Below are 27,791 nucleotides of genomic sequence, written 5' to 3' on the forward strand. Positions count from 1 at the left end.
TATACAATGACAGATGACCGCTATATTGTGCTGCCCAGACTATACAGCAGAGGTGTATTTTATTTTTTAAACATATACAGTATAAAAACAGGTGCATTTTTGTATGTGCTCAGTATCTGTTTAATACTTCCCTACCTTTTTTTTCTTTTCTTTTTTTTTTCTTTCTTTAGATAACAGGAATTTTTTATTTTTTATTTTGGACAGGTGCAAAGCTATGGCATAAAAATAGAAACCAATATATACAGTACTGAGCAAAAGTTTTAGGCAGTTGTGGAAAAATGCTTCAAAGAAGGAATGCTTTCAAATATAGAAGTGTTAATAGTTTATTTTTTATCAATTAATAAAATACAAAGTGAATGAACAGAAGAGAAATCTAAATCAAATCAATATTTGGAGTGACGACCTTTTGCCTTCAAAACAGCATAATTTCTACTAGGTACACTTGCACAAAGTCTTGGATTTTGTATGATTATAGTCAGGTGTATGATTAACCAATTATACCAAACAGGTGATAATGATCATAATTTTCATGTGTAGGTTGAAACACAGTCATTAATGGTAACAGAAACAGCTGTGTAGGAGGCTTAAAACTGGGTGAGGAACAGCCAAACTCTGCTACAAAGGTGAGGTTGTGGAAGACTGTTTCATGTCACAGGTCCTGGCAAGACTGAGCACAGCAACAAGACAGATGGTAGTTATACGGCATAAGGAAAGTCTATGCCAGGCAAAAATTTTATTGCAGACTGGGGTTTCAAGATGTGCTGTTCAAGCTCTTTTGAAGAAGCACAAAGAAACAGGAAACGTTGAGGACAGTCGACGCAGTGGTCGGCCAAGGAAACTTTGTGCAGCAGGTCAAAGACACATCGTGCTTACTTTCCTTCTAAATATGTCCAGCAGTGCCATCAGCTCAGAACTGGCAGAAACCAGTGGGACCCAGGTACACCCATCTACTGTTCGGAGAAGTCTGGCCAGAAGTGTTCTTCATGGAAGAATTGCTGCCAAAAAGCCACACCTTTGACGTGGAAACAAGGCAAAACGACTCAACTATGCACAAAAACACAGGAACTGGGGTGCAGAAAAATGGCAGCAGGTGCTCTAGATTAAGGAGTCAAAATTTGACTGGAACAGAAGATACTTATTCATTATGCAATACCACCAGGGAGACGTTTGATTTGCTCCAAATTTATTCTGGAGCTGGACAACAACCCTGAACATACAGCCAATGTCATTAAGAACTATCTTCAGCGTAAAGAAGAACATTGTGTCCAGGAACTGATGATCTGACCCTGACAGAACCCGGATTTCAACATCATTGAGTCTGTCTGGGATTACATGAAGAGACAGAAGAATTTGAGGAAGCCTACATCAACAGAAGATCTGTGGTTCGTTTTCCAAGATGTTTAGAACAACCTCCCTGCGAGTTCCTTCAAATACTGTGTGCAAGTGTACCTAGAAGAATTGATGCTGTTTTGAAGGCAAAGGGCGGTCACACCAAATATTGATTTTGATTTAGATTTCCCTTCTGTTAACTCACTTTGTATTTTGTTATTGGATAAAACTATTAGGATCAATGCACACGATGCGTATTAGGTGTGGTTTTGCTTCGTGTATTTGAGTGCGGCAAAACCGCAGCATAATACAGTACCAGGATAGGCAATGAGATTCCAGGAAATCTCATGTACACGCTGCAGTATTTTCCCGCACGTAAATTGGCCTGCGGTGCGGATTTTAAAATACACAATGTGTGCATGTAGCCTTAAGGTTATGTTCCCACACACTGTATACGCTGCAGATTTTCTGCAACACAAAATCTGCAGCAGAATCTCAAGAAAAATGCTGGTAAATTTGTCACAAAAATCCTCACCAAATAATGTGTTTTTCTTGCTCATATTTCTGCAGAAAAGCAGTGGTTTTACCTGCGGATTTAGTATTAAACATTGGTTATAGCAAAGTATATGTGCACCTGCGGATTTCCAGCGGTTTTTACTGTGTTTTCACTGCGTAAACGCTGTAAAAACCGCAACGTTGCTGAATTGCTGCTCCCCATTGAAGTCTATGGGCCAAACACACAGCATCTCCGCACAGAACAGGCAGCGTAAATTTACATGCTGCGGAATTGAAAGTCAGACGGCAGAACATTTTCCACACAACTTTTCTGAGGTTTATTTCGGCACCGTGGGCATGAGATTTTATAAATCTCACTCACTTTGCTGCTACTGTACATGCTGCGGAATTTCCACACACAATTCCGTTGCGGAAAATTCCGCAGTGTTTACGCTACGCCTTACACTTTTATTTTTGAAACCATTCTTACTTTGCAGCCTTTTTCAACAACTGCCTAAAACTTTTAAACGGTACTATATATGTATCCTTTTTTTTTGTAGTCCCTATAGTAATAGCATAGCAGGGTATTCTATTCAATATAATTAAAAAAATGTCAGGTGCACCCATAGGTCACTAACCATTATGGGCAAATCTGTGGATGGCAATTATGCGGGCATCTGTGGATAGTCACAGATAATCCCATAGAAGTCTAGATACAGATGTCCCCATATATGTCCAGTAACCGTTAACCCCATAGGTATTAAGCCACTGATACCCCTATAATTGCCAGCCACAGTTTACCCCCATAGCCTTTATAGAAGGATGGCACGATGCATGATGGCCACTGTTGGAGGCACATTGTAGTATAATGTTGTGATTAAGTGATTGTCTTTTTCCTAATGTCTCCTAAATGATATTGGATCTGATCATATTCACAGTACAAGCAAGTAGAACAGTACATGTCCTTCCATAAACTGCCTGCAGATTTCCGCCAAAGGATTCATGATTATTATGAGCATCGATACCAAGGGAAGATGTTTGATGAAGACAGTATCCTGGAGGAGCTGAATGAACCTTTGAGGGAGGTATGAAGCTGTAGATGGATAAAGTAATTTTTATAAAAGAGGCTGGGACACATGTATTTCACTTCTATATACTAAAATGTGATTTAACATTTCGCTGCCAGGAGTTTCAGTTCAGTTTTCAGACTTTTGGCATTCAGAAATAAAACCTGAATTCTAAAATAAAAAATTATTATACCTCTATACCCATATATTTTCTCAAAGTAGACGCCTGGCACGTTGTAAAAATGCCACCCAGCACTTTACAATCATTGACGCCTTCATGCAATTTTGCATCAAACTGTACGGTATTGTTAAAAAATGAATCTATGTGAAAAGTCTGACTGACGCAAAGCCTAAGATGCACAACACATTTTAAAAATAATCGTTCAAGATGTGCAGCATTTACCCATTCAGCTTATGTCTTTGTCTACGTGCATATATTTTCACAAAATCATCCAAACTGAAGAGACCAGAAATCTCTGCGTTCCAGATGCCGGTAAACATTTGAGTCATGTTAAGTTAACAAATGTCCTGATTTGGTGCAGGGGGTATTTTAGATATGCAACAACTAATCTTCTCACCCCTCTCTCATTGGTAACGTGAAGAAAAGCTCCTGTATCACACCCCAGGTCACCGGAGGCTGTGCAGGAGGAGATGACCGTAAAGACCCTTTTACACGGGCCAGAGATCGGGTACATGAGCGCTCATATGAACACTCGTTCCCGATCACTGCACTGTGTAAACAGGGCATTGATCAGCCGATAAATGAGCTCTTTCATTGGCTGATCTGCTCGTTTATGCGGCCAATAAAATGGTGGCTAGGCGGCAGCACATGTCCCGGTGTACACAGGGATGTGTGTTGCTGACATGATGGAAATGTATGAGGGCGAACGATGGTAGTAACGATCGCTTGTCCCCAAAAATAACCGATCATTGTAAAAGTAGCAAACGAGCTCCGATTGGCAATCCATATTTCATGGATCAGTTGCTAAAGAAATGCACGAAAAAAAAGTAAAGTGAAACCAGGAATTGCTTGAAGAGGAGAAAAACGCGTGAGAAAATTGGATGACACACGGAAACCACGCGGACGCAACACAAACATTCATATGAATGAAAAACGTGAATAAGGCCTTACACAGATACAAAACCAAGTAACACTTCTAATACTGATCCCCAACTTAAAACAAGTGCTGCGCTCTGAATATTGCAGCTTTGATCCTGGTATCATTTGAAAGCTAAGATTCTGGGCTTTAGAATGTACACTAATCAAAGCCCTAGTCCTTGGCATTGAAAGGGTTAAAGGGTTATTAGTTTCCGCATGAATTACCTCATGATTTTTAGGATCTTTGCTTGCTGTCATTAAATGAGAACTTTCATTTTTCCAATGAGTACAGATGTCACTTTTGCTTACTTTAGTCCTTGTTCAAGTGTTTATTGGCAACAACATTAACAGATGCAGGCTTGAGAACATTCTGTCCGACATCCTGAAAAAAACACATCAAAAGTAAAGACTTGACCAAAACTGGTTTAATTAGAAAACCGTATGTTATAAAAATATTTTCAGATATAAACAATAGAAAAATAGATGTTGTTTATGGTTAACCCTAAGCCCTTATGCACACGACAGGGTTTCCCGGCCGTGTGACAGCCGGCTGCAGTAGGAACAATAGACCCGTAATGGGGTTATTCACACGACCGATTTTTTTGATGGCTCGGGAAACCCGTCGGTCAAAAAATGGGACATGCCCTATTTTCGGCCGTTCTCCCGGCTGCCCTGGCTCCCATAGAAGTCTATGGGGCCGGGTAATACACGGCCATCACTTGAATGTGCTCCAAGTGACGGCCGAGTCTTCCGTCTCTCACTCTCTCCTTCTCTTCCTCACAGTGCGAAGTGCATGTGAGGAGGAGGAGGGTATGTCTTTTGCTCCCTGTAGGAGCTTCGGCAACGCTGTGGCCGGGGATTGGGGATTCCGCTCCAGCAGAAGTCCCTGACATCACTGTGTCCATATATGGACCCAGTGACGTCAGGCACTTCTGAAGCGGAATCCCCGACCCTGTGGCCGGTGTCCCCACTCCAGGAGAAAGAAGTCCTATCTACAGACAGGTAGGGGGGGGTTTGCTGTGTAGAACTACCTGCAGGGGGCTGTGTGGCATTACCTACAGATGGCTGCGTGCCACTACCTACCGGGGGCTGCGTGCCACTACCTAGAGGGGGGCTGTGGCAGTATCTACAGAGGGAAGTGTGTGGCAAAAATTAATTTCATCCGATTTTTAAAACGGACAGGGAAAAAAACGGATGCAAAATGGGTCAAAATCGTGCGTTAAAAACGGCAACACGGAACGGAATCGGAACGGATGCAAACCGGCTGGGAAAAACGACCGATTTTATCGGCCGACACTCGGACCCTCTCGTGTAATGCCTAAAACAGCTCCGACCAGGACAGGCATATATATAGATATATATATCTATATAATGACAAACCAATATGAAAAAAAAAGTAGTTCGTCCGGCGATCAGCTGATTGCTGTGGGTCCTGACCTGGCGTCTGGCTATACATTTTCCCTGCAGCGACTCATGTAGCAGTCAAATGAATGTCCGTCTATGTAATGCATGGAAGCCTTCGCGACACTTTTTTTTATTTTTTTTTTATTTTTTTTACAGAATGACTCTGCTCTGGCTCATACGGTTGGTCCTGAGCGAGATATTAAAATATGACATAGCTATGCAAATTTTAATGCATGATTTGTTGAATTCATTTTAGTGGGAAAAAAGGAAGCCTAATGTTTGACATGTGCAAAACTTTGGGCACCTGTTCAGGTGGTCCGATACTTTAGGCTTTATAAGATTTAAATATATATATATACATACATATGTGTGAATGTTAGTGGTAAGATTTAGAGATACACCATTATATTACTCATAAGAATAATATGGAAGGTTATTGACTTTAATCTTTGGGCAACTATAGATGTGCAGATGTCTCATGAACTTTAATAGCCAGTGAGACATCCAAATATTCTAAAGGAAGGAATGGTGGCATCAGACGCAGACTTGTTAGAATACCTTCGTTATTGTTGGAAGTTTAGAAATAGTGATCTGTAATAGTAAAAGATATGGCACTGTATAAATAGTGGTAGATCTGTAAAAGTAAGGCTACATTCACACAAGCGTATCAGATTCACGCGTATGAATCTGGTTTGTATGTGTTGCGCTATGTATCGAATGGCATGCGTTTTTGTCGCACTCGCAAAGCACATCAGTTTGTATTTTTATTTTTTTTTCAATCTAATTGCTGCACAAATCACGCACCACACATGGATGCGCATACAGGTGAGTGAAAACGCACCAATATAGGACATGCAGTGAGTTTCACACAGCGGACTCTCGCTGCGTGAAAAGTCACTCCTGTGTGAACGGCCCCATCAATGGGTCAGTTTGCTGCGCGTGATTTCCATGCGTAGCACACGAACGTTATTCCCACTCGTGTGAATGGGCCCTAAAAGATCTGGCGCTGTAGCACTAGTAGTAGATTAGTAATAGATCTGGTGCTGTAGAAATAGCACTGGATCTGTAAAAGCTCTAGCGATAGTGGTAGATCTGTAATAGAAATAGATCTGGTGCTGTAAAAATAATAGTGGATCAGTAGTAGTAGTAATAGATCTGGTGCTGAAGAAATAGTAGATCTTTAATAGATCTTTGGCTGTAGAAATAGTAGTAGATCTGTAATAGTAATAGATCTGGCGCTGTAGAAATAGTAGATCTGTAACAATAATAGATCTGGCGCTGTAGAAATACTAGTAGATCTGTAACAGTAATAGATCTGGCACTGTATAAATAGTAGTAGATCTTCAATAGATCTTTGGCTGTAGAAATAGTAGTAGATCTGTAATAGTAGTAGATCTGGTGCTGTAGAAATCGTAATGGATCTCTAACCGTAATAGATCTGGCACTGTAGAAACTAGTAGATCTAATATTAATAGATCTTACGATGTAGTAGTTCTGTAATAGTAATAGACCTGGCACTGTAGAAATAGTAGTAGATCTTGAATAGATCTTTGGCTGTAGAAATAGTAGTAGATCTGTAATAGTAATAGATCTGGTGCTGTAGAAATAGTAATGGATCTTTTTAATAGTAATAGATCTGGCGCTGTAGAAACTAGTAGATCTGTAATATTAATTGATCTTACGATGTAGTAGGTCTGTAATAGTAATAGATCTGGCACTGTAGAAATAGTAGTAGTCCTGTAATAGTAATAGATCTGGTGCTGTAGAAATAGTAATGGATCTCTAATAGTAATAGATCTGGTGTTGTAGAAATAGTGGTATCTATGTAATAGATCTGGCGCTGTAGAAATAGTAGTAGTCCTGTAATAGTAATAGATCTGGTGCTGTAGAAATAGTAATGGATCTCTAATAGTAATAGATCTGGTGCTGTAGAAATAGTAATGGATCTCTAATAGTAATAGATCTGGTGTTGTAGAAATAGTGGTATCTATGTAATAGATCTGGCGCTGTAGAAATAGTAGTAGTCCTGTAATAGTAATAGATCTGGTGCTGTAGAAATAGTAATGGATCTCTAATAGTAATAGATCTGGTGCTGTAGAAATAGTAATGGATCTCTAATAGTAATAGATCTGGTGCTGTAGAAATAGTAATGGATCTCTAATAGTAATAGATCTGGTGTTGTAGAAATAGTGGTATCTATGTAATAGATCTGGCGCTGTAGAAATAGTAGTAGGTCTGTAATTGTAATAGATCTGGCACTGTAGAAATAGTAGTAGTCCTGAAATAGTAATAGATCTGGTGCCGTAGAAATAGTAATAGATCTGGTGCTGTAGAAATAGTAGTAGAATTGTAATAGTAGCAGATCTGGCGCTGTAGAAATAGTAGTAGATCTGTAACCGTAATAGATCTCGTGCTATAGAAATAGTAGTAGAATTGTAATAGTAGTAGATCTGGTGCTGTAGAAATAGTAGTAGCTCTGGTGCTGTAAAAATAAATCCACCGTCCACATTTGTGTATCTCTCGTATAATGCAGCTCATATACTCCTGTTCGCAGCACTTTGCCATAACTTCAATATATATATAGAAGACCTTTTGGGGTATGAGTCACCTAGATGTTACCGATGTCCGACAAGGATCTCCACTGGGTTATTCATGTCCGACAGTGGATTCGGTTCGCTGTTACCCTGGGATACATGTCCCCTTTAGGCACAACCCAAGCCACATGCTCAATATGGTCCATTATTGGTCTACAAATAAATAACACATCAGTATTTAGCTGTGTACAATACAAAATAGTCGACAATACTTAAAACTTAATTGTCCCATTAATAATTGAAGTTCTTCCGTGCGTGATAACATTATCATATATATCACGTATATCTTCTTCTGAACTTCACAATGGAGCTAATCTGGGTGTGGATCAGCAAGCCAATCCACATCAGAAATAAGCGTTTCAACGCGCTTTTCTGCCACACAATTTTTTACAAATCCACAGCGGATTTTTCTAGTACAAATTTTGACCGTGTGAACCTACGCTAATAGATCTGGTTCTATAGAAATATCAGTAGATCTTTTAATAGGTCTGGTGCTGTAGAAATAGTACATCTTTAATAGATCTGGCGCTGTAGAAATAGTAGTAGATCTTTAATAGATCTGGCGCTGTAGAAATAGTAGTAGATCTTTAATAGATCTGGTGCTGTAGAAATAGTAGTAGATCTTTAATAGATCTGGTGCTGTAGAAATAGTAGTAGATCTTTAATAGATCTGGCGCTGTAGAAATAGTAGATCTTTAATAGATCTGGCGCTGTAGAAATAGTAGTAGATCTTTAATAGGTCTGGCGCTGTAGAAATAGTAGATCTTTAATAGGTCTGGTGCTGTAGAAATAGTAGTAGATCTTTAATAGACCTGGTGCTGTAGAAATAGTAGTAGATCTTTAATAGACCTGGTGCTGTAGAAATAGTAGTAGATCTTTAATAGACCTGGTGCTGTAGAAATAGTAGTAGATCTTTAATCTGGCGCTGTAGAAATAGTAGATCTTTAATAGGTCTGGCGCTGTAGAAATAGTAGTAGATCTTTAATAGGTCTGGCGCTGTAGAAATAGTAGTAGATCTTTAATAGGTCTGGCGCTGTAGAAATAGTAGTAGATCTTTAATAGGTCTGGCGCTGTAGAAATAGTAGTAGATCTTTAATAGATCTGACGCTGTAGAAATAGTAGATTTTTAATAGGTCTGGCGCTGTAGAAATAGTACATCTTTAATAGATCTGGCGCTGTAGAAATAGTAGTAGATCTTTAATAGATCTGGCGCTGTAGAAATAGTAGATCTTTAATAGATCTGGTGCTGTAGAAATAGTAGATCTTTAATAGATCTGGTGCTGTAGAAATAGTAGTAGATCTTTAATAGATCTGGCGCTGTAGAAATAGTAGTAGATCTTTAATAGGTCTGGCGCTGTAGAAATAGTAGATCTTTAATAGATCTGGTGCTGTAGAAATAGTAGTAGATCTTTAATAGATCTGGTGCTGTAGAAATAGTAGTAGATCTTTAATAGGTCTGGCGCTGTAGAAATAGTAGTAGATCTTTAATAGGTCTGGTGCTGTAGAAATAGTAGTAGATCTTTAATAGACCTGGTGCTGTAGAAATAGTAGTAGATCTTTAATAGACCTGGTGCTGTAGAAATAGTAGTAGATCTTTAATAGACCTGGTGCTGTAGAAATAGTAGTAGATATTTAATAGATCTGGCGCTGTAGAAATAGTAGATCTTTAATAGGTCTGGCGCTGTAGAAATAGTAGATCTTTAATAGGTCTGGCGCTGTAGAAATAGTAGTAGATCTTTAATAGGTCTGGCGCTGTAGAAATAGTAGTAGATCTTTAATAGGTCTGACGCTGTAGAAATAGTAGATTTTTTATAGGTCTGGCGCTGTAGAAATAGTAGATCTTTAATAGACCTGGTGCTGTAGAAATAGTAGTAGATCTTTAATAGATCTGGTGCTGTAGAAATAGTAGATCTTTAATAGGTCTGGCGCTGTAGAAATAGTAGATCTTTAATAGATCTGGTGCTGTAGAAATAGTAGTAGATCTTTAAGGGTATGTTTACATGGCCTATTTTCGGCCGTTTTTCGGGACCGTAAACGCCCGAAAAATCGGAAGCAGAACGCCTCCAAACATCTGCCCATTGATTTCAATGTGAAAAACGGCATTCTGTTCCGACGGGCCGTTTTTTTACGCATCGGTTCTGAAAAACGACCGCGTGAAAAAGAAGTGCAGGTCACTTCTTGGGACGATTTTGGAGCCATTTTTCAATGACTCTATAGAAAACCGGTCCAAAAACGGCCGTGAAAAACACAGGGAAAATCGCGAGTGGCTTAAACTTCTGAAAATCAGGAGCGGTTTTCCCTTGAAAACAGCTCCGTATTTTCAGACGTTTTTAGTCTAGCGTGTGAACATAGCCTAATAGGTCTGGTGCTGTAAAAACACAGTGCCAGATTGATTGGATGAAGCTGCTCTTCGTACAATGTATGGGGAATGGGGCAGTAGCCATGTATGTACTGAGACACAGCCACAATGTTTTCATGAGGGGATGAGCAGCAGTAATAAAAAGGTAAAACATTTATAATTATTAAAAGACTATTTAAGAAAAATGCTAGCAACCCAGAGCAAGCACATCAAAGCATAAATCCGCAAATAGATTTATTTTCAATCAATTAAAATCTGAAAATCCAGTGTTTGGCACCCAACACTAAAATTTGACCTTTTTCTCTCGAGTTCCATGGGGTTCTTCCAGTAGGCCGCTACTGCAGCCTGCAAATGTGTCCAGGTTGCGGGAAGCTGTAGGGTATTTGCACACGATAGCTGCCTTTTACATCAGAAATTACAGACTGTTTTCAGGAGAAAACCGCTCCGTCGTTTCAGACGTAAATGCTCCTCCTCGCATTTTGCGAGGCGTCATGGACGCCCGTAATCTTGAGCTGTTCTTCATTGAATTCAATGAAAAACGGCTCAAATTACGTTTCAAAGAAGTGTCCTGCACTTCTTTGACGAGGCAGTCATTTTACGCGTCGTCGTTTGACAGCTGTCAAACGACGACGCGTAAATGACAGGTCGTCGGCACAGTACGTCGGCAAACCCATTCAAATGAATGGGCAGATGTTTGGAGCAGTATTTTCAGACGTAAAACGAGGCATAATACGCCTCGTTTACGTCTGAAAATAGGTCGTGTGAACCCAGCCTAAGCCCGTTTAGGATGTAACACTCTACTGGTAGGTCATAACCGCTGCCTGTCCGGGTAGCAGCCTGTAAGAACAATGCCATGGATCGACAGGGAAAAATGGAAGTCCAACTTTGAGGATGGGCACCTCCACTCTCGGCAAAAGAAGGGTTTTTTTAACTTAAGCCCAGAGTGTCACTTTAATTAAATTAAATCAAATAGAAAAAGTTGACATCTGAAAATAAATATTTCTTAGTAAAATGCATACTAACCTATATCCACATCCTTTTTCATCTCTTGCATTTCTGTTCTTAGGAGATTGTCAACTTTAATTGTAGGAAACTGGTTGCATCTATGCCACTGTTTGCCAATGCTGACCCCTGCTTTGTCACTGCAATGCTTACCAAGCTGAAATTTGAGGTTTTTCAACCTACTGACTACATCATTCGTGAGGGAACCATTGGCAAGAAGATGTACTTCATCCAACATGGTGTGGTTAGCGTGCTTACCAAGGGCAACAAGGAGGTCAAACTCTCGGATGGCTCTTACTTTGGAGGTGAGTGAGCACTATTTTTAAGCTAACATTTTTACTTCATTTAATACAGTGTTATGCTGAACTAGAAATCTTAATGCCGTTTTCAGGCACATTTTTTCAGCGAAAGCCATAAGTGTATACAATAGGAAGGCAACGTAAACTGGAAAGACTCGTTGGTATCCATTCCTGGCTTTGGATTAAAAAACTGCATCAAAATCCGCCCTTCCAACCATTCTTCTCTGTCAGTGACCATACCATATCTGCACAAGCGCATGCAGATCAGGTGATGTCACCCACAGACTGCACCGGCGCTTGAGAAGCAGCGGCCTAGACACTATTGGTCTGCTGACTAGCAAACAGCGCAGCTAAGAATTTAACCATTATTAATGTCTTAAAGAGTCTAATGAATACTTACAATGGGTTACTGTTAACCCATTAAGGACGTAGCCTATTTTGGGCTTAGAGGCTCTGTCACCAGATTCTGAAACCCCTATCTCCTATTGCATGTGATCGGCGCTGCAATGTAGATAACAGTAACGTGTTTTTTTTTTAAAAAAACGTTCATTTTTGGCCAAGTTATGAGCTATTTTATATATATATGCAAATGAGGTTTGAAATGGACAACTGGGCGTTTTTTTTTTTCGTTATGTCCAACTGGGCGTGTATTGTGTTTTTAACTGGGCGTGTTTACGTGTATGATGCTGACCAATCAGTGACCAGTCAGCATCATACACTCCTCTCCATTGATTTACACAGCAGCGATGTGCAGCCACATACACAGATTAACGTTACTGCAGTGTCCTGATAATGAATACACATGATCATCCAGCCTGGACGTCATGTGTACTCAGAATCCTGACACTTCTGAATCTTTTCTGTGAGATTTGCAGCAAGGGAAACTAAATCTCGTTTATCTCCGAAATCTCGCGAGATTTCGTTTCCCGTGCTAGAAATCTCAAAGAAAAGATTCAGAAGTGTCAGGATTCTGAATACACATGACGCCCAGGCTGGATTGTCATGTGTATTCATTATTAGGACACTTGATTAACGTTAATCTCTGTGTATGTGGCTGCACATCGCTGCTGTGTAAATGAATGGAGAGGAGTGTATGACGCTGACTGGTCACTGATTGGTCAGCGTCATACACGTAAACACGCCCAGTTAAAAACACAATACACGCCCAGTTGGACATAACGAAAAAAACACGCCCAGTTGTCTATTTCAAACCTCATTTGCATATATATAAAATAGCTCATAACTTGGCCAAAAATTAACGTTTAAAAAAAACAAAACTTTACTGTCATCTACATTGCAGCGCCGATCACATGCAATAGGAGATAGGGATTTCAGAATCTGGTGACAGAGCCTCTTTAAGATCGAAGCGATTTGTTTTTGTTTTTTCACTACCGCATTCAAAGAGCCATGACTTTTGTACTTTTTCATCTACGTAGCGGTATGAGGGCTTGTTTCCTGCGGGACAAGTTGTATTTTTTTTAATGGTACCATTTTAAGGAACCTATTTATTTATTAACGTAAAATTATTGGGGGAGGAAAAAAAAGAATACAGTAATTCTGACAGGTTTTTTTGTTTAATTTTTTTCTATGGGGTTCATCGTACAGTATAAATTATTTAACCTTTATACTATGCGTCATTACATTTGCGCCAATACCGAAAATATGTATAGTTCTTTAATTTTTTTACTACTTTTGCTCAACAGCATTTTTCATAGAAAAGTATTGTTTTTGCATCGCCACATTTCCGAGAACCATTATTTTTTATTATTATTATTAAGTCTGCATGAAGGTTTCTTTTTTGCGGTAACAATTATATTTTTCAATTGTACCATTGTTTAACTTTAATGATTTTAGGGGGTTAATAGAAAAAAAAAAAAAGCAATTCCACCATTGATTTTTGGGATTTTCTTTACCGTGCAGTATAAATAACATTTTAACTTTATTATACAGGTCGTTGACAATGCGGTGGTACCAAATGTTTTTTTTTTCTTTTTACATTTTATTTGTTTTGCTTTAGAAGTGGATTTTTAATGGAAAAATTGTTGTTTTCTTTTTTTAGTCCCACTATGGGACTTAAACGTGCAATCCTTTGATTGCTTCTACAATATTGATGTGTATTATTCCCTGACACCTCCCTCTGCTAAGTTCCCGTGGTGCTGCGTTTTCTATTGAACATGACACTTAAGGGGTTAAGCAGCCGGGATCAGTGTTATCTCAGATCCCGGGTGTTAGAGAGGGATGTTGTCAATAGAGCATGTCCCTACACACTGACACTTTCCAATGAGTGTCTGAGTGTGCATGGACAAACTATATTGACAAGGGGAATGGTAACACCACATTTCCTGGAGGAATAGCAGAAATGCAGCGTTCTAAGAAAAGATATTCTAGATTTGTTATTTCATGGGGATTGCAAGTATGTACTAAAAAGACATGCCAGGATAGGTGACAGGTCCTCTTTTTAAAGGAGTGTCCCTTTAATTGATGTCCTATTCTAATATAATAGACGACCTGCACTACAAGTGAATTGCGTCTAGGCTGGACTACTTGAACTCCCCTGTATCTGAATGTTTTTAATAAATTAACTGATCCGATTTTGAATAGAGATCTCTTTAAGGCCATTCCCACAAATGGAAACTCTTCTGGTCATGAAACTACCATTCGTTGTTCTTTATGTTCAGACTCCTTAATAATTTTAATCTCCTGTATGGCAATTATATTTGGATCATCCTTTATTTCGATAAACCATGTTGACACAGCAGTTGTACTACTTTGTCTAAGGCCTTGTTCACACCGTGCAGATTTGATCCAGATTTTGCGTGCATTTTTTTTTTTTTTAGACAAAACCAGGAGTGGAGACTCTTTTTAAGGCCTTCCTTTTATATATTTCTTCTGTTTAGGTTCCGTTCCTAGCTCAAAAAATGCATGCAAAATCTGCATCAAATCAGCACTGTGTGAACAAGTCCCTTTAAAGTGTTGTGGAAAAACATTTTTCTTAGATCTGTATTTGTGTACCTTGAGAGTTCGTTGTTAGCAGATTTCTTTACTGCTACTATTAATTTCAAGCCAGCAAACGAAAAAAGACCCCAAGGAATGCAATTGTCCTAGATGCATAAATATATCAATTAAATTTATTATTACATCCAGTATCAAAGAATGATTACAATATCACAATCCCTTAAAAGGAGAGAAAAATGGGCATTATGATATAGCCCACCCACTGAAAATCACAGAACGCACCTCTAAGAAAACCAAAACACAAAGTAAAGGTCAATATCTATGTATGATGTCATAATGGCATTGAATAGGTAGGTCCTGTAACTAGAAAATCAAATATAGGGTAACCTGTTAAAAAAAAAAAAAATAACACATACATATGAAGCCAGTATAGACATGTGGTGAATCAAAATAAGGTATAATATAATGGCGTTCAAAATTAATTGCCTAATTCATACGTGCACATAAAGTTGATGTACATGTATAATATAATCCTGACTAAGCTACTTGGCTAGCGAAACACGCGTCGAGGTGTTTGGTCTCCTGGAAACCATTCACAGTTAAGGAGGTTTAGGGGTCAGTTCCCTAGAGTTTTTAAAATCTTGTTGGTGCCTATTGGGTACTTACACTATTGGCGATGTATATTTATTTGTGATTTGTGTGGGCTAATTGCTGATATTTGCATATTGACCTGTTTGTACGGCCACATGCCTTAGGCCCCATGCACCCGACCGTAGAATTACGGACCCATTCACTTCTATTGCCCACGGACACCTTCCCGTATATTCACGGGAAGGTATCCGTGCCGTAGAAAGGCTCTGCAAAAGATAGGACACATCCTATTTTTTGCTTTTTATAGACCGTTCTCCCATACTTCATATGGGAGCGCGGCCGGCAAATGCGGGTGGCTGACCGCGGCCGGCCGTGCCCGTAATCACGGAGAGTGATTATGGGCCCGGTCGTGTGCAGGGGGCCTTTAGGCATTTCAATTTAAACGCTATTTTATAATTGATTGCCATGTCTATATATTTTTTTTTCTAACATGTGTCATTTTCTAGTTACGAGACCTACCTATTCAATGCCATTATGACATCATACATAGATATTGACCTTCACTGTGTGTTTTGGTTTTCTTAGAGGTGCGTTCTGTGATTTTCAGGGTGTGGGCTATATCTTATGCTCATTTTCTCCTTTTAATTTATTTTGATATTGTAAACATTCTTTGATATTGGATGTACTAATACAATAAATTTATATATTTTATAAACCTTGGGCAAGTGCATTCCTTGTGGTCTTTTTTTGGTTTGTCAGTATGTAAAGGAGCCTGCAAATTTTTGGCAAGGTTTGTTTTGTAGGTTGAATTTCTATTTTCAAGACCTGCTTTCTCTGACATGCCTGCATGTGAAGCTGCACGTTTAGATCACAGTGGGCGTTCTCTGTGAAGCATGCTATATCTCGCACTCAATGCTCTAGCCTGTATGCCTGTGTCTCCTTCTGCTTTTATCTCACTAATATGGCTGTGCAAGCTCTGATATCTTTGAGAAAATGCAGCTCAGCAGTCTCATTGGGAATGTATTACATGCTGTGTGTAAATAACACTAACCTGCTCTCTACACTGCTCAGAAGTAGGTTCGCAAGAAGTAAGGTAGAGGAGTAATATAGGACTAAAGGAAAAGACTACACACAGGGTTTGTTTGTAGTCTGTATTCATGGAGCAGCAGCTGCACCAACCTGCTGCACATAGATCTGCATAGGAGCTGTATACACAAAATGGTAGGATAATCAAGACTTAATTTTTTATTATTGTTTTAGATTCATTGAATTAAAAAAAAAACTTGCAAAAGTGAACATTGCTCTTTATTGACATACTGCAGGCGTGAGTTATCTTAGCCCACTTCCGTTACTAATACGTTGCGGAATTGTGTCCAGTTGTTTAGAAGACTTGCTTAACTAATTCTATCTTTGCAGAAATCTGTTTGCTGACACGAGGACGGCGCACAGCTAGTGTCCGAGCAGACACATACTGCCGTTTATACTCCCTTTCCGTGGATCATTTCAATGAGGTGCTGGAAGAATATCCCATGATGAGACGTGCATTTGAGACAGTTGCCATAGACAGACTGGATAGAATAGGTGAGATTATTTTATGCTTGACAAAGGTGGGTTTGCCTGCTAAAACGTTGCAGCTCTATATGCACTTTTTTTTGATGCACCGGTCTGAAATAAATCTACAGCAACCTTTTTTACACTGCTAAAGAGTCTCCGTGGTGCTGTGTCCTCCTTGACCATATTGAGATTATTTTACCATATTCTTAATTAAGCTACCCATACATATTAGATAGCTGTCGGCCGAACGCTCAACAGCTATTCATTTAGACCCTCCCATCCCATAATACACATTTTAAAGGAATCTGTGTTATGCTTTATATATATATATATATATATATATAAAAAATCTGATACAGAGATAAAGTATGGACCCAAAGCATGCTGTGGGTACCATATGTGAAACAGAATGAGGCTTAAATATGTGTCTAATATAGTATTTGTCTTCAAATGTTGCAGTATCTGCACTTAAAAGGGTACTGAGCAATGACGTTGCTTCCTAAATCGGTGAGCCTGTGTTCTTCTGGACACTAAGCATTGTGGAAATCACTGTAATTCCTCAAGGCTCTGGATGCATCACAAATAGGCCATATGTCTGGTGTGTACTCCAAAAAGTACACAAATGTATAATGTAACCCTCCCAAGGGATTCTATAATAATTAGATATAGTTCTGTTATTTAACTAGTGCTATTTGTAAATTAAATTAAATAGAAACGTGCTCACTCTAAGGGGCCTTTTATATGGGCCGCGAAAATGAGCGCCGATCAACGAGATTGGCGCTAGTTTGCTCCTTTCACAAGGAGAAATGAATGGTTAACGATCGCTCGTCCCTATACATTTCTATCATGTCGGTTTACACAGGGAGATGTGCTGCTGACAACGACAATATTTAATTCTGCATAAACGATACAATAAATAGTGCTGAGTTGCAATACCACACAGCCCATGGACCGATGTTATGTTCTTTCTGGAAAACACAATTCCTGAACAGAAAATCTGCAGCAGAATCTAGAAAAATGCTGGTAAATCTGTCACGGAAAGCCACACCAAATAATGCATTTTTCCTGCTCATATTGCTGCGAAAACTCTGCGTTTTTCCCCGCAGCGGTTTTACCTGCAGGTTTAGTGTTAAACATTGGTTATTGCAAAGTATATGTGCACCTGCGGACTTCCAGTGTTTTTTTACTGCGTTTCCGCTGTAAAATCCACAACAACCTAAATCCGTTGCAGAATTTCTGCTCCACATTGAAATCTATGGGTCGAACACGCAGCATCTCCGCACAGAACATGCATCATAAATTGAAATGCTGCGGAATTTAAAAACGCACCGCGGAACACTTCCCACACGATTTTTGTGCAATTTTTTTTCCGCAGCATGGGCATTAGATTTTCTAAATCTCATTCACTTTTCTGCTACTGTAAATGCTGTGGAGTTTCCACACAGAATTCCGTTGTGGAAGTTCTGCAGCGTTTATGCTACATGGGAACCGAGCCTTAGGTCTATACAACATAATAGGAGACTAACACCACGCACCCCATCCTTTTTGATATTTATCACGACATCCTCTATCCTTGTACGTTCATTTCTCATACAGAATAGCATTAATCATTGCCCTGTATTTAGAGACCGTCAGAAGCCTTAAATCCATCCATCGGATCTTTCTACCAATAAACAAGAATTCCCTCAGAAAGCTTCTAATGTGGTGTGGCCAAACCTCTTCCTGTAGGAGTCTAAATAATCAAATTCCTGGTTACAGTGGGAAAGAAACGATAGCAGATAAAGTATCGTTAGCGTCTTGCCAAAATGACGGAACATATGAGCATTCTCATATTATATGCCAGAAATCAGAAGGGATTGTAATGATGGCGTTCAGTCGAAGGCTACCTACCCATCCTGTGTAGCCTAACCGGAGTCAGATAACGGTTTGATTTTATATAACGGTATAAGTTTGGTGCCGGGGATAGATGAGGTCAAAATATCTGACCATCCCCCACTAGAATGAGTTGAAATGTTATATAATCACTTAGTTTCTACATATAAGGTGGAGAGAGTGAGCTTAGCCTGTAAAAGAAAGGTATACAAAACAAACACCAGCCCAGCATGTCTCACTTGCAAAGGCATATAAAATGCTTCTCTAGGGATGTCATCAGATTGCAACTGCTGAAACAATTGAAAGACTTTATCGGTATATGGATCACCAACAGTTAAGACCTGGAATGAGGACCAAAATACAGGGTCTAAGTTAGAGGTAATTTGGGGGAGAGAGCAATTATCCCATAAGGGAGTTTGTCATAGTTGCATTGTAAGATTGAATCTTTTTTGCCGCTATCCATACTTGAAAGGCAAATCAATGGAGCGGCAGAAGTTTCTTCGGGAACCTAGCCAACTTCACCTGTCGTAAACACAAACCCTGGTGTGCCACTGCAAACAATAGGGGCAACAGCGGACATCCCTGCCGTGTGCCTCTGCTCAGCAAAAAGAAAGGGGAACACACTTTATTAAGCAATACCCAAGCTCTAGGGGACCTATATTATTAATCCATTTTATAAAACGGGGCCCAAGGCCAAATGTATGCAAAGTTTCTAATAAATAGGGCCACTCAATGAAAGCTAATGCCTTGGCCGCATCATGTGAGACCAAGGACCACTCCGTTTTCCTATCTCATCCCTGTCTGGGTGACTACATGAAGAGTCCAAATTCTTTCCGGGTATAGAATGCCGGAAATTATTTAATTCATGCGATTGTCAAATATTTTAGTCAAGATTTTGTATTCTATATTCAACGAGGAAATGGGTCGATTCGACCCACAATCTTCAGGGTCTTTATCTGGTTTCAGAATTATAAGGGTAAAGGCATCATAAAGAGACTCTGGCAACCTTCCCTGAGAGAACGCTGTCTGGTCCGTTTTCAGGAGGAGAGGAATCGATAGATCTAAATATTTACAATAGAGCTCAAGGGGGAGGCTGTATGGCCAGGTGGTTTCCATTTTGCCATATCTATTAACACATCAGTAATCCTCTTATCTGTGACATTGTCCAGAAGCTGTATCTCTTCTGAAGAAAGTTGTGGAAACTGTAAACTATCCAAATATTGAACTAACTCAGAGGAAGCATAGGTGACTTGGAAAGTATAGAGATCCTGATAGAATTTCAGAAATCTATCAGCAATAGCCAAGGTGTGAGTATGAGGTCACCCGCCAAAGTTCTAATTCTAAGAATGAGGGGAGCGAATGAGTTTTGATGTACAATGTGGACCAATAACATACAAAATTGGTTGCTCAATTCAAAGTAGGTTTGTTTAGTAAAAAACAATTTCCCATGGGTCTTGTCTTGAAGGTACAATAGGTATTGTCGACCCACTGATCACCATTGTATTCTAAAAAGGGTCTTGAAAAAAATTGGGATTCTAAAAGGGAGCACTGGTCATCACTGGTCTTCTGACCGGGCGGATTCTTTTTTTTTTTTTTTTTTGACAACTTTTTATTGAGGTTTTTCATAAAGGCAATAATGCAATTACAATATGTGCAAGAGCGGCAGTGTACATAATATACAAATAATTGTTAGTATTCACAATTAGAGGACTTGTGTGTACAAAGCGGAATCTCTACATTAGACAATAAAAACAGACCAATAATGTATTATAACTATATGGTGTATGGTCTTGTCACAATCACCGAACGTCAGAGGAGGGGGGGGGAGCAAACCTACAAGGAGAGAGGTCTCCGACAAACACCAGGTCTGGTAGGTCTGTCAGACCTTAGTCCCGGAAGAGAAGGGAAGCAAAAAATCTATTGACAATATCAGACATGAGTGGGTCTTCACACCAAATATGTTTAAAGGAGTCATTTTTACAGAACGCAAACCAGGGTGCCCAATTCTTTTAGTATTTGGCATGAGAATGATACTCAAGATGTGAGAGCTCCTTCATTCTCGCAATAACCGGGTGAATTCTTAATGAAAGATATAGTGGGTTGAAGGCACCCTCTAAGGTTGGCCTTCAATGTGTCCCATAAGACTGTGGAGTCCTCAAAATATACATGATCGTATAAAAATACAGACCATTGATCGGGAATGCAATCATTTGGACCACTAAAATTGAGCCAAAATGGAAGAACCCGCCATTTTAAGGGACGAACTGACTGGGACAAGTCTAAAATAATGGGGGGGGATGATGAGAAATTCCTCTGGTTCTACATGACACTTCAGACACTTGGGATAATCTAGTATTTCCACACATTTTCTATCCTAGAGAAGGCTTGCCTTCCAATTGTGTGGAAGGAGTATTCTCAGTGAAGGATATTTATTTCTAAAGATATCTATGCAACCAGGAAAAGTGAGAGTAGTGGGTTTGTCGGAGTGGCGATTTCGTAGGCAAATCAGATAACTCCCTTGATAGATTTACGTCTAAGACCAGATTAAAGTCCCCCATACATAATACCATAGCATCAGGAAAGTTCGCTACAAGGGCTACAGCCATTTGGAGAATTCTAAGCGAGGCAGGACGGTTCAATATGACAAATAAAATATTGTTAATATAAGGCCTGATTCACACGAACGCTGTGCATCTCGGTCGTGCAAAACTGCAGTTTTTCACGTCCGAGGTGCATCCGTGCTCAGCACTGTGGGACGCGATGTCACGCATCCCCCATAGTTGAGTCTATGGAGTGATGCGTGAAAAGATAGGACATGTCCTATCTTCCCACGGACCCTTTACACGGTCCGTTGAAACAACGGCTATGTGAACAGCCACATTGAATTACATAGGTCCGTGGGACCGCTGCTGTTTCAACGGCCGTCCCACGGACGTTTAACATGTTCGTGTGAATCAGGCCTAAGTATGCATAAATATATAACCACCCTTAGGGTCATCCAATTTTTACTAGGTCTGGGTCCCAATGTAAGGAGCGATTAACTAGTATCGAGACACTTCTGGCATACGAGGAGCAACAAGTATTTTGCCTGTTGAATCCAGGGCCTGTTTAGTAGTTTGTTTGTCGGGTAAGAGAGGAGTCTCTTGGAGACCAAACGTGTGGATTAAATTTACGCATCTGAGACAATATCATAACTCTCATTCTAGGACTCCCTATACGTCGCACATTTCAGGACATAATCCGTAAAGTACAGAAGTGTTCTAGAATATACGGATAAGTAACCCGATATCCAGATGGTATATCGCAGATACCAACTGGGAACAAGAGATAGTAAATAATATAACTGTCCCCAAAACAATGAATAGAATCACCTCGCTGAACGTAGCACCTAAAGAAAACCAATAGGTAGTCCAAGGAGCAGTGAAGTAAACATCCTTGCTAATATGCACCAAAAATTGTAGCAACAAAACATATCTGGGTTGAGCCTGTGTCTCTGAAAAGAACTCTGCTCATCTCTTAACAAAAATAATCAAATAAATGTATATTAATACAGAAGTAATATAACAAGGAGCATGTAAATTAGAGTTCACCGGTAGGGATTATCCAGTTGAGAACGCAGCAGTCCAAACAGGAATCTCTTTAGCAGGGACCAAGATATGTTGAGACATCAGGGGCATCTCAGAGAATCAGGGGCAAGAAGGTCAACGCTGTCTGCTTACCCAATCATTTGCATCTTGTGGGGAGGTGAAAAAAAATCACCTCTCCATCTCCAATCTGTAAACAGGCTGGATGCCCCTTAAAGCAAGGGATATTTAAGTCCTGCAATCTACAGTTGAATAACATGGAGGAAGCTCTTTTCTTCTGCATATCCTCTGAAAAATGAGGGGGCAAGGAGACTTGCATTATTGAAGGTGATAGTGTCAGCCTTGTGGGCCCGTCGTAGGATCAGTTCCCGGTTGTTGCCGTTCAAGAGTCTAACTAGCATAGGCCTGGGGCATGCTCCAGTGGAAAGAGGTCTTGCCAGCACCCTTTGTGCTTGCTCAACTGCAAATGCAAGGGAGAAATCAGCATCAGGAAACGCCTTCAACCAGCGCTGCATAAAGTAGCCTGGCCTTCAACTTTCTCTGGGAGACTAATTATGCAAACATTATTCCAGTGTAATCGGTCTTCGAAATGGTCAGATTTTTGCTTCCAGAATTCTGCCGCAGTTACTAAAAAGACAATGGCTGCTGGTAAAGATTTGGTTCTATCAACTAGCCCAGAGACTCTGTCCTCTGTCTGGGTTATCCTTTCCCTCACGGCCTGGCGCAGGAGGCTCAAATCAATCTTAAATACCTCCAACCGTCCGTTCAGCGTGGTTTGGCGGGTAGGAATAGCAAAAAGCAGCTGTGTAGTTACCTTCTTCAAGGTAGGTTCAGTATCCTCTTCAGGGGTATCAGTGGCAGACAAACACTGTGGGTACAAGGGGGAGAGAGAGGAGAGTGGGCGCCATTTTGCCCGGTTCATGCTGTTCCTCATGTGCCTGCCTTTAGTTCTGGACCGTTGGAACGGACGTTTGAGAGCAAAGGTACTGTTTAGGATATTGAAAGCAAGGGCTCAGAGCGGAGCTACTCGGACAGTCATCTGCTCCACATTAGGCCACACCCCCTCATTAATTTATCAAAATTAGTCATGACAATGTGACAGTCTACACAGCAAAGCTAAGAAGAGAGCTGCGGAAAACAGGAAATGTCAGCCTATTGTGTGCGCTCTAGTGGCAAGAGTGAAAACTAGAATAATATAGTTACATAAACGGTACATTAAAAAAAATGGTCATTTTTATGATATGTCTTATTATTCTGAGCTTGTGTGCTTGAAACATATAAGCTTCTACTCGGATGATTTCCCTTGCTCAAGATACAATTTTTACTGCAACTGAAGCACTGGATTTCTAACTTTAACTTCCGAGCACCCGCAGAGGATCATGAAAGCATACTATAGAGTTGATAATTTACGGTCTTTGGCAGGGGCTGCGTCTACAGCAACAGCTTGGTCTGCTGCTACATTACATTTATAAAGGGGCACTCTTGGCATACATTTGACCCTTTTTGTGACGTGTATAGTTCACTAATAACTAGGGCAGCTGCATTGTAGCTCACGAGCCTATGAGGATTGCAAGCCTCCTCAACAAGTGTCTAGGACTTAGAGACCATCCTGGAACACCAGACATCTGCCAGACTTAATGCGTGACTGAAGTGACTGGCAGAGAGAAGGATTGCAAGAATTGACTGCCTGCTAGTTTTCTGCCCACATGTAAAATGCTGTAAGTAGAGAACTTTGCAGGAGTACCATGACGGAGACATATGCATTCTATTTATAGTTGGGCTCTGTCTGGCACATTTTAATGACCACTGAAATGTAATTATTTTATGGACTTTACTATGTGACTGGCACTGGAGTTTGCATGTTCTCCCCATGGGCTTCCCCTGGGTTCTAAAAGCTCCTACAGCATTCCAAAAAACACACCGATGGATCAATGGGCTTACTCTTAAATTGACGTGTGTGCGTGTGTGAGAGAGAGAGAGAGAGAAACAGGAATTATAAGGCTAGGTTCTCACGCTGCAGTTTTGAAGCGATCTTTGCAAAATCGTGGCAAAAACCACACCATGAACAGAGACAGCAGTGAGAGTTTTGAGTGTGAAATCATTATAAAATGTGTAATTGAACAGAAACATCTGTCTTTATCCACAGGGAAGAAAAATTCCATATTAATGCACAAGGTACAGCATGACTTGAACTCGGGTGTTTTCAACAACCAGGAAAATGAAATTATCCAAGAGATTGTGAAGTATGATCGAGAGATGGTACATCAGGCTGAGCTGAACCAGCTGAGTGGAGGGATGTATGCCACATGCAATCCTCCATCTCCACAACCACAAGTCACATCTGCTATTGCAACCTTACAGCAAGCCGTGGCTATGAGCTTTTGTCCGCCAATGGCGAGCCCATTAGTGGGATCTCCCCGAATCATGAGACGGCTCCAATATGCCCAAGGAGGGCCTGGAGCCTTTTCTGTATCCCCAGCTCTTTTCCAACCACCCCTGCAGCTCTTACAGCATCATCCACCTCCCTTCCAAGGTCCTCGTCGCCAATCCACAATTGTGCCCAGTCCTCCAAACCAATCACCAAGAGTGTCTCAGAACTTTGCCTACCCAGCCACACGTCTAACAGGCTCCCAACTTTCTCTCACCCATTCTGGGGCTACTGCCTCTCCACAACGGCTCTCTGTACACAAGAGTACACATTCTCTGCATTCTGGTACATTAACACGCGAGTCTCGTCCTCTTTCTGCTTCGCAGCCCTCATTGCCTCAGGGAGCATCACAGCTCCGCAGTCCACCAGCTCCCCCTCAAGTAACTGGCAGCTTGACCTCCACTGCGGCCAAGGGGGGCTTGGGGCCACAGGCAGGCTCAAGGGTGTCTGCCTCTGCAAGACTTGCCCTCTCCCACCAGTTGTCCTCTTCTGGTACACTTGGTGGTGTTTCGGACTATGCAGTGGGATCGTCATTCGGCGGTAGGAAAGATTCTGTGGTTAGTGCCCCAGACACTGATCCAGTTAGAGGGAGGCTGTCTGCAAACTTGTGACAGTGAGAACACTTAACTACTTCTGTTTTGGGTCGTACTTGATGGTACATAATTCTTGAGAAAGTAAAATGTGCACTTGTAGTCAGTAGCTCCTTGTCTTTTGCTAATTTCTTAATATTTCCACTGCTTCATGATGAGCAAAATGTTGAGCAGTGGAGGTATTAATATGTGAAAATGTCAGGGGAATTAGTAGTTAACTCAGTAAATGCCTCCTCTGACAGCAGTCTACCACATAACTCCTCTGCTGTTTACAAGAGTAGGAAAATGTGGCACTGTTCCATGTCAGAGATCTGTGAAGAGCTCTGCATGAAGTGGAAGAGTGTGTAAATCTTCAATTAAACGGGACCAAGGCAGCCGGCCTGCCTGCCTTTCATTAGAGAAGAGGCTGTTGGATGCTTAGGAGTTTTTGGTTAACAAAAATCTGCAAGTCAAAAGCTATAGCTCTTGTCTGCTTGATAGATCCTCACTCTGAGAACAAGAAATTAAAATCTACAAGTTTGTTACTAGTTAAACCCAAAACGTACTAAGCCAATAGTTCTGTGCAAACTGCAGGCGGTTTGTGTCAGCTATAGTCCTCCTGGACTACATTAATCCAGTGACAGTGTCACATACGGATATCATGTGAAGCACCTATATTTATATTATCTTGCATAAGCAATTTAATTTATCATTTTTATTTAAAGGGGGAGATACATTTCTATGTGATATCACATGTATGAACACTAGTTCTGCACACTTAGTGCTGCTTTCTCCCTTTGAGTCAAACTACCAAAATGCTATAGATCAAGGATAGGTACGGTAAGTCCTAGCGACATATTGTACTAATAACTGTATGCATAGCCACAATTCTGTAGGTGTGGTATTAGATGTATCCTTACAGCAATAATGCAGCCACTATCTACGGCTAACTCTTTCAATGGTTAACCAGTATAACTAAGAAGGCTGTGTCAACACTTGATTTAATATATAAAAAAAAAAAAAAGGCAAACAAACACTGGTGGCCAGTAATGACATGCATGCTCTGGCATTGCAGCTGCTAGTTTACAACTTACTCCAGGTTTATCTGTGGTGCCAAGCAGGCCGCCACCTCTCCTGGGCACTCCAATGACCATGGATCTGCCAGATCCCATGCACCAAAGGACCTGTGTGTGTTTATCAACTATGTAAAAGCTTTTTGTTTTGTTCTTTTTTTCCCTATATCTCACTGGTGTTTGTCAATTCCATGGATTGTATTTTAGAAAGCCATATTATGTATATCACAGCTGTATATTGATATATATAACTGTATAATCTGTACACTATACATCCTGTTATAAAACAGGAATGGGGGTTGAGTGTCTATCTTATAGCTGTAGAGTCATAGAAGCTCCACATACAGACTTGTCACGTGTCCTGAAGGACGAATGCTGCGGCAAAGCACATTTGGGACTTATTCACTTCTTGTGATTATCTGTGGGTTGGTGCCTGGGAAATAAATGATGGTCTAAGATGGTATTTGGAAAAATCTTCTATCGTGTTTCCATTTGAAAGCTGGTCATAGATGGGCTGTAGTTCTATTCTTTTCGGCCTGTTTTCACAATGGAAAAGTAGGGATTAAAATACAATAGTAGTCCTGACGTCACTGCAATGCTTGCTGGTAGAAGACGAAGCCGAGTACTGAGCCAGAGGAGGTCTCAGACAAGATGCGAGTGTCATAATCAGCTTTATATAGCATGTCCTCGTCATTCGAGTACACTGCAGGGTTCTTCCTTTTCCATGATAATTTACTAGGTGTCTGCACCTATTCTACAGGTAAACCACAATGTGGGAACAAGTCCTTACCACTGGAGTGTTGCTTTATTAAACATCCTAGCAAGGGGCAGTCCCATCCAGATGGCTGTATTTAGGTCCGTATCAGTATTTTGAAAGCCAAACCAGCAGTGGGTCCAAAACACATTAGTGCAAATCTTTCCATTCGAATTCTTTATGTAGGTTCCACTCCTGGTTTTGGCTTCCAAATACTAATGCATAATACGGCCCTAAACACTGCCGTCGGAATGAGGCCTAATACGGTTTGTTTCAGTGATTTGATTAACAGTAAAATTCCATTCTGCCGTTCACTGGCTTGTGGCTTTGTGACAGAATACAGCAGGTACTAGTGAAGCAGCAGCTTGTGTCAACATTGCATAGAACTAAAAATATTACAACTTTCCATTTGTCTCTAAATGTAATTAAATATGAAATATTTTTATTAAATAGCTTACCAAAACATTGTCCAGAGATGTGACATGTATTTTAAATGGGACTGCCCCTGTACGATAACACATGTAATGCATTTTAATTTATTTACGGAACGTTTCCCAATTCCAAGAAAGAAATATACATATTTATATCATTTGAAGTAGAAGTTACCCCTCTACTCCATGGTGGCAGTGCCACCATGAGTGGCTGGCAATGTCATTGATGAATGTATTTTGGAGGTGGGGGGGGGGGGGGGTTGATATAAAAGTGCAGAGTCTCCTGTCTCTGCAGAAGCTGCACTTTACTAAGAAAATGATTCCAGCTTCTC

The 27,791-nt window shown here is 40.4% G+C and overlaps 1 protein-coding gene across 2 annotated transcripts in view; it reads left to right on the plus strand.

Moving 5' to 3' along the window:
- Window positions 1-26,143, plus strand: part of HCN2 (hyperpolarization activated cyclic nucleotide gated potassium and sodium channel 2) — a 60,728-nt gene extending 34,585 nt beyond the window's left edge. For both annotated transcript variants that reach the window (XM_075825458.1, XM_075825459.1), the window contains exons 5-8: window positions 2,763-2,909; window positions 11,414-11,654; window positions 16,611-16,775; window positions 24,351-26,143. In XM_075825458.1, the coding sequence (XP_075681573.1) occupies window positions 2,763-2,909; window positions 11,414-11,654; window positions 16,611-16,775; window positions 24,351-25,243 (1,446 nt within the window). In that variant the 3' untranslated portion in view covers window positions 25,244-26,143. The remainder of the gene's footprint in view (window positions 1-2,762; window positions 2,910-11,413; window positions 11,655-16,610; window positions 16,776-24,350) is intronic.
- The last annotated feature ends 1,648 nt before the right edge of the window (window positions 26,144-27,791 follow it).

Source organism: Rhinoderma darwinii, chromosome 1 (genome assembly GCF_050947455.1).
Source record: "Rhinoderma darwinii isolate aRhiDar2 chromosome 1, aRhiDar2.hap1, whole genome shotgun sequence".
In the NCBI taxonomy this organism is placed as follows: Eukaryota; Metazoa; Chordata; class Amphibia; order Anura; family Rhinodermatidae; genus Rhinoderma; species Rhinoderma darwinii.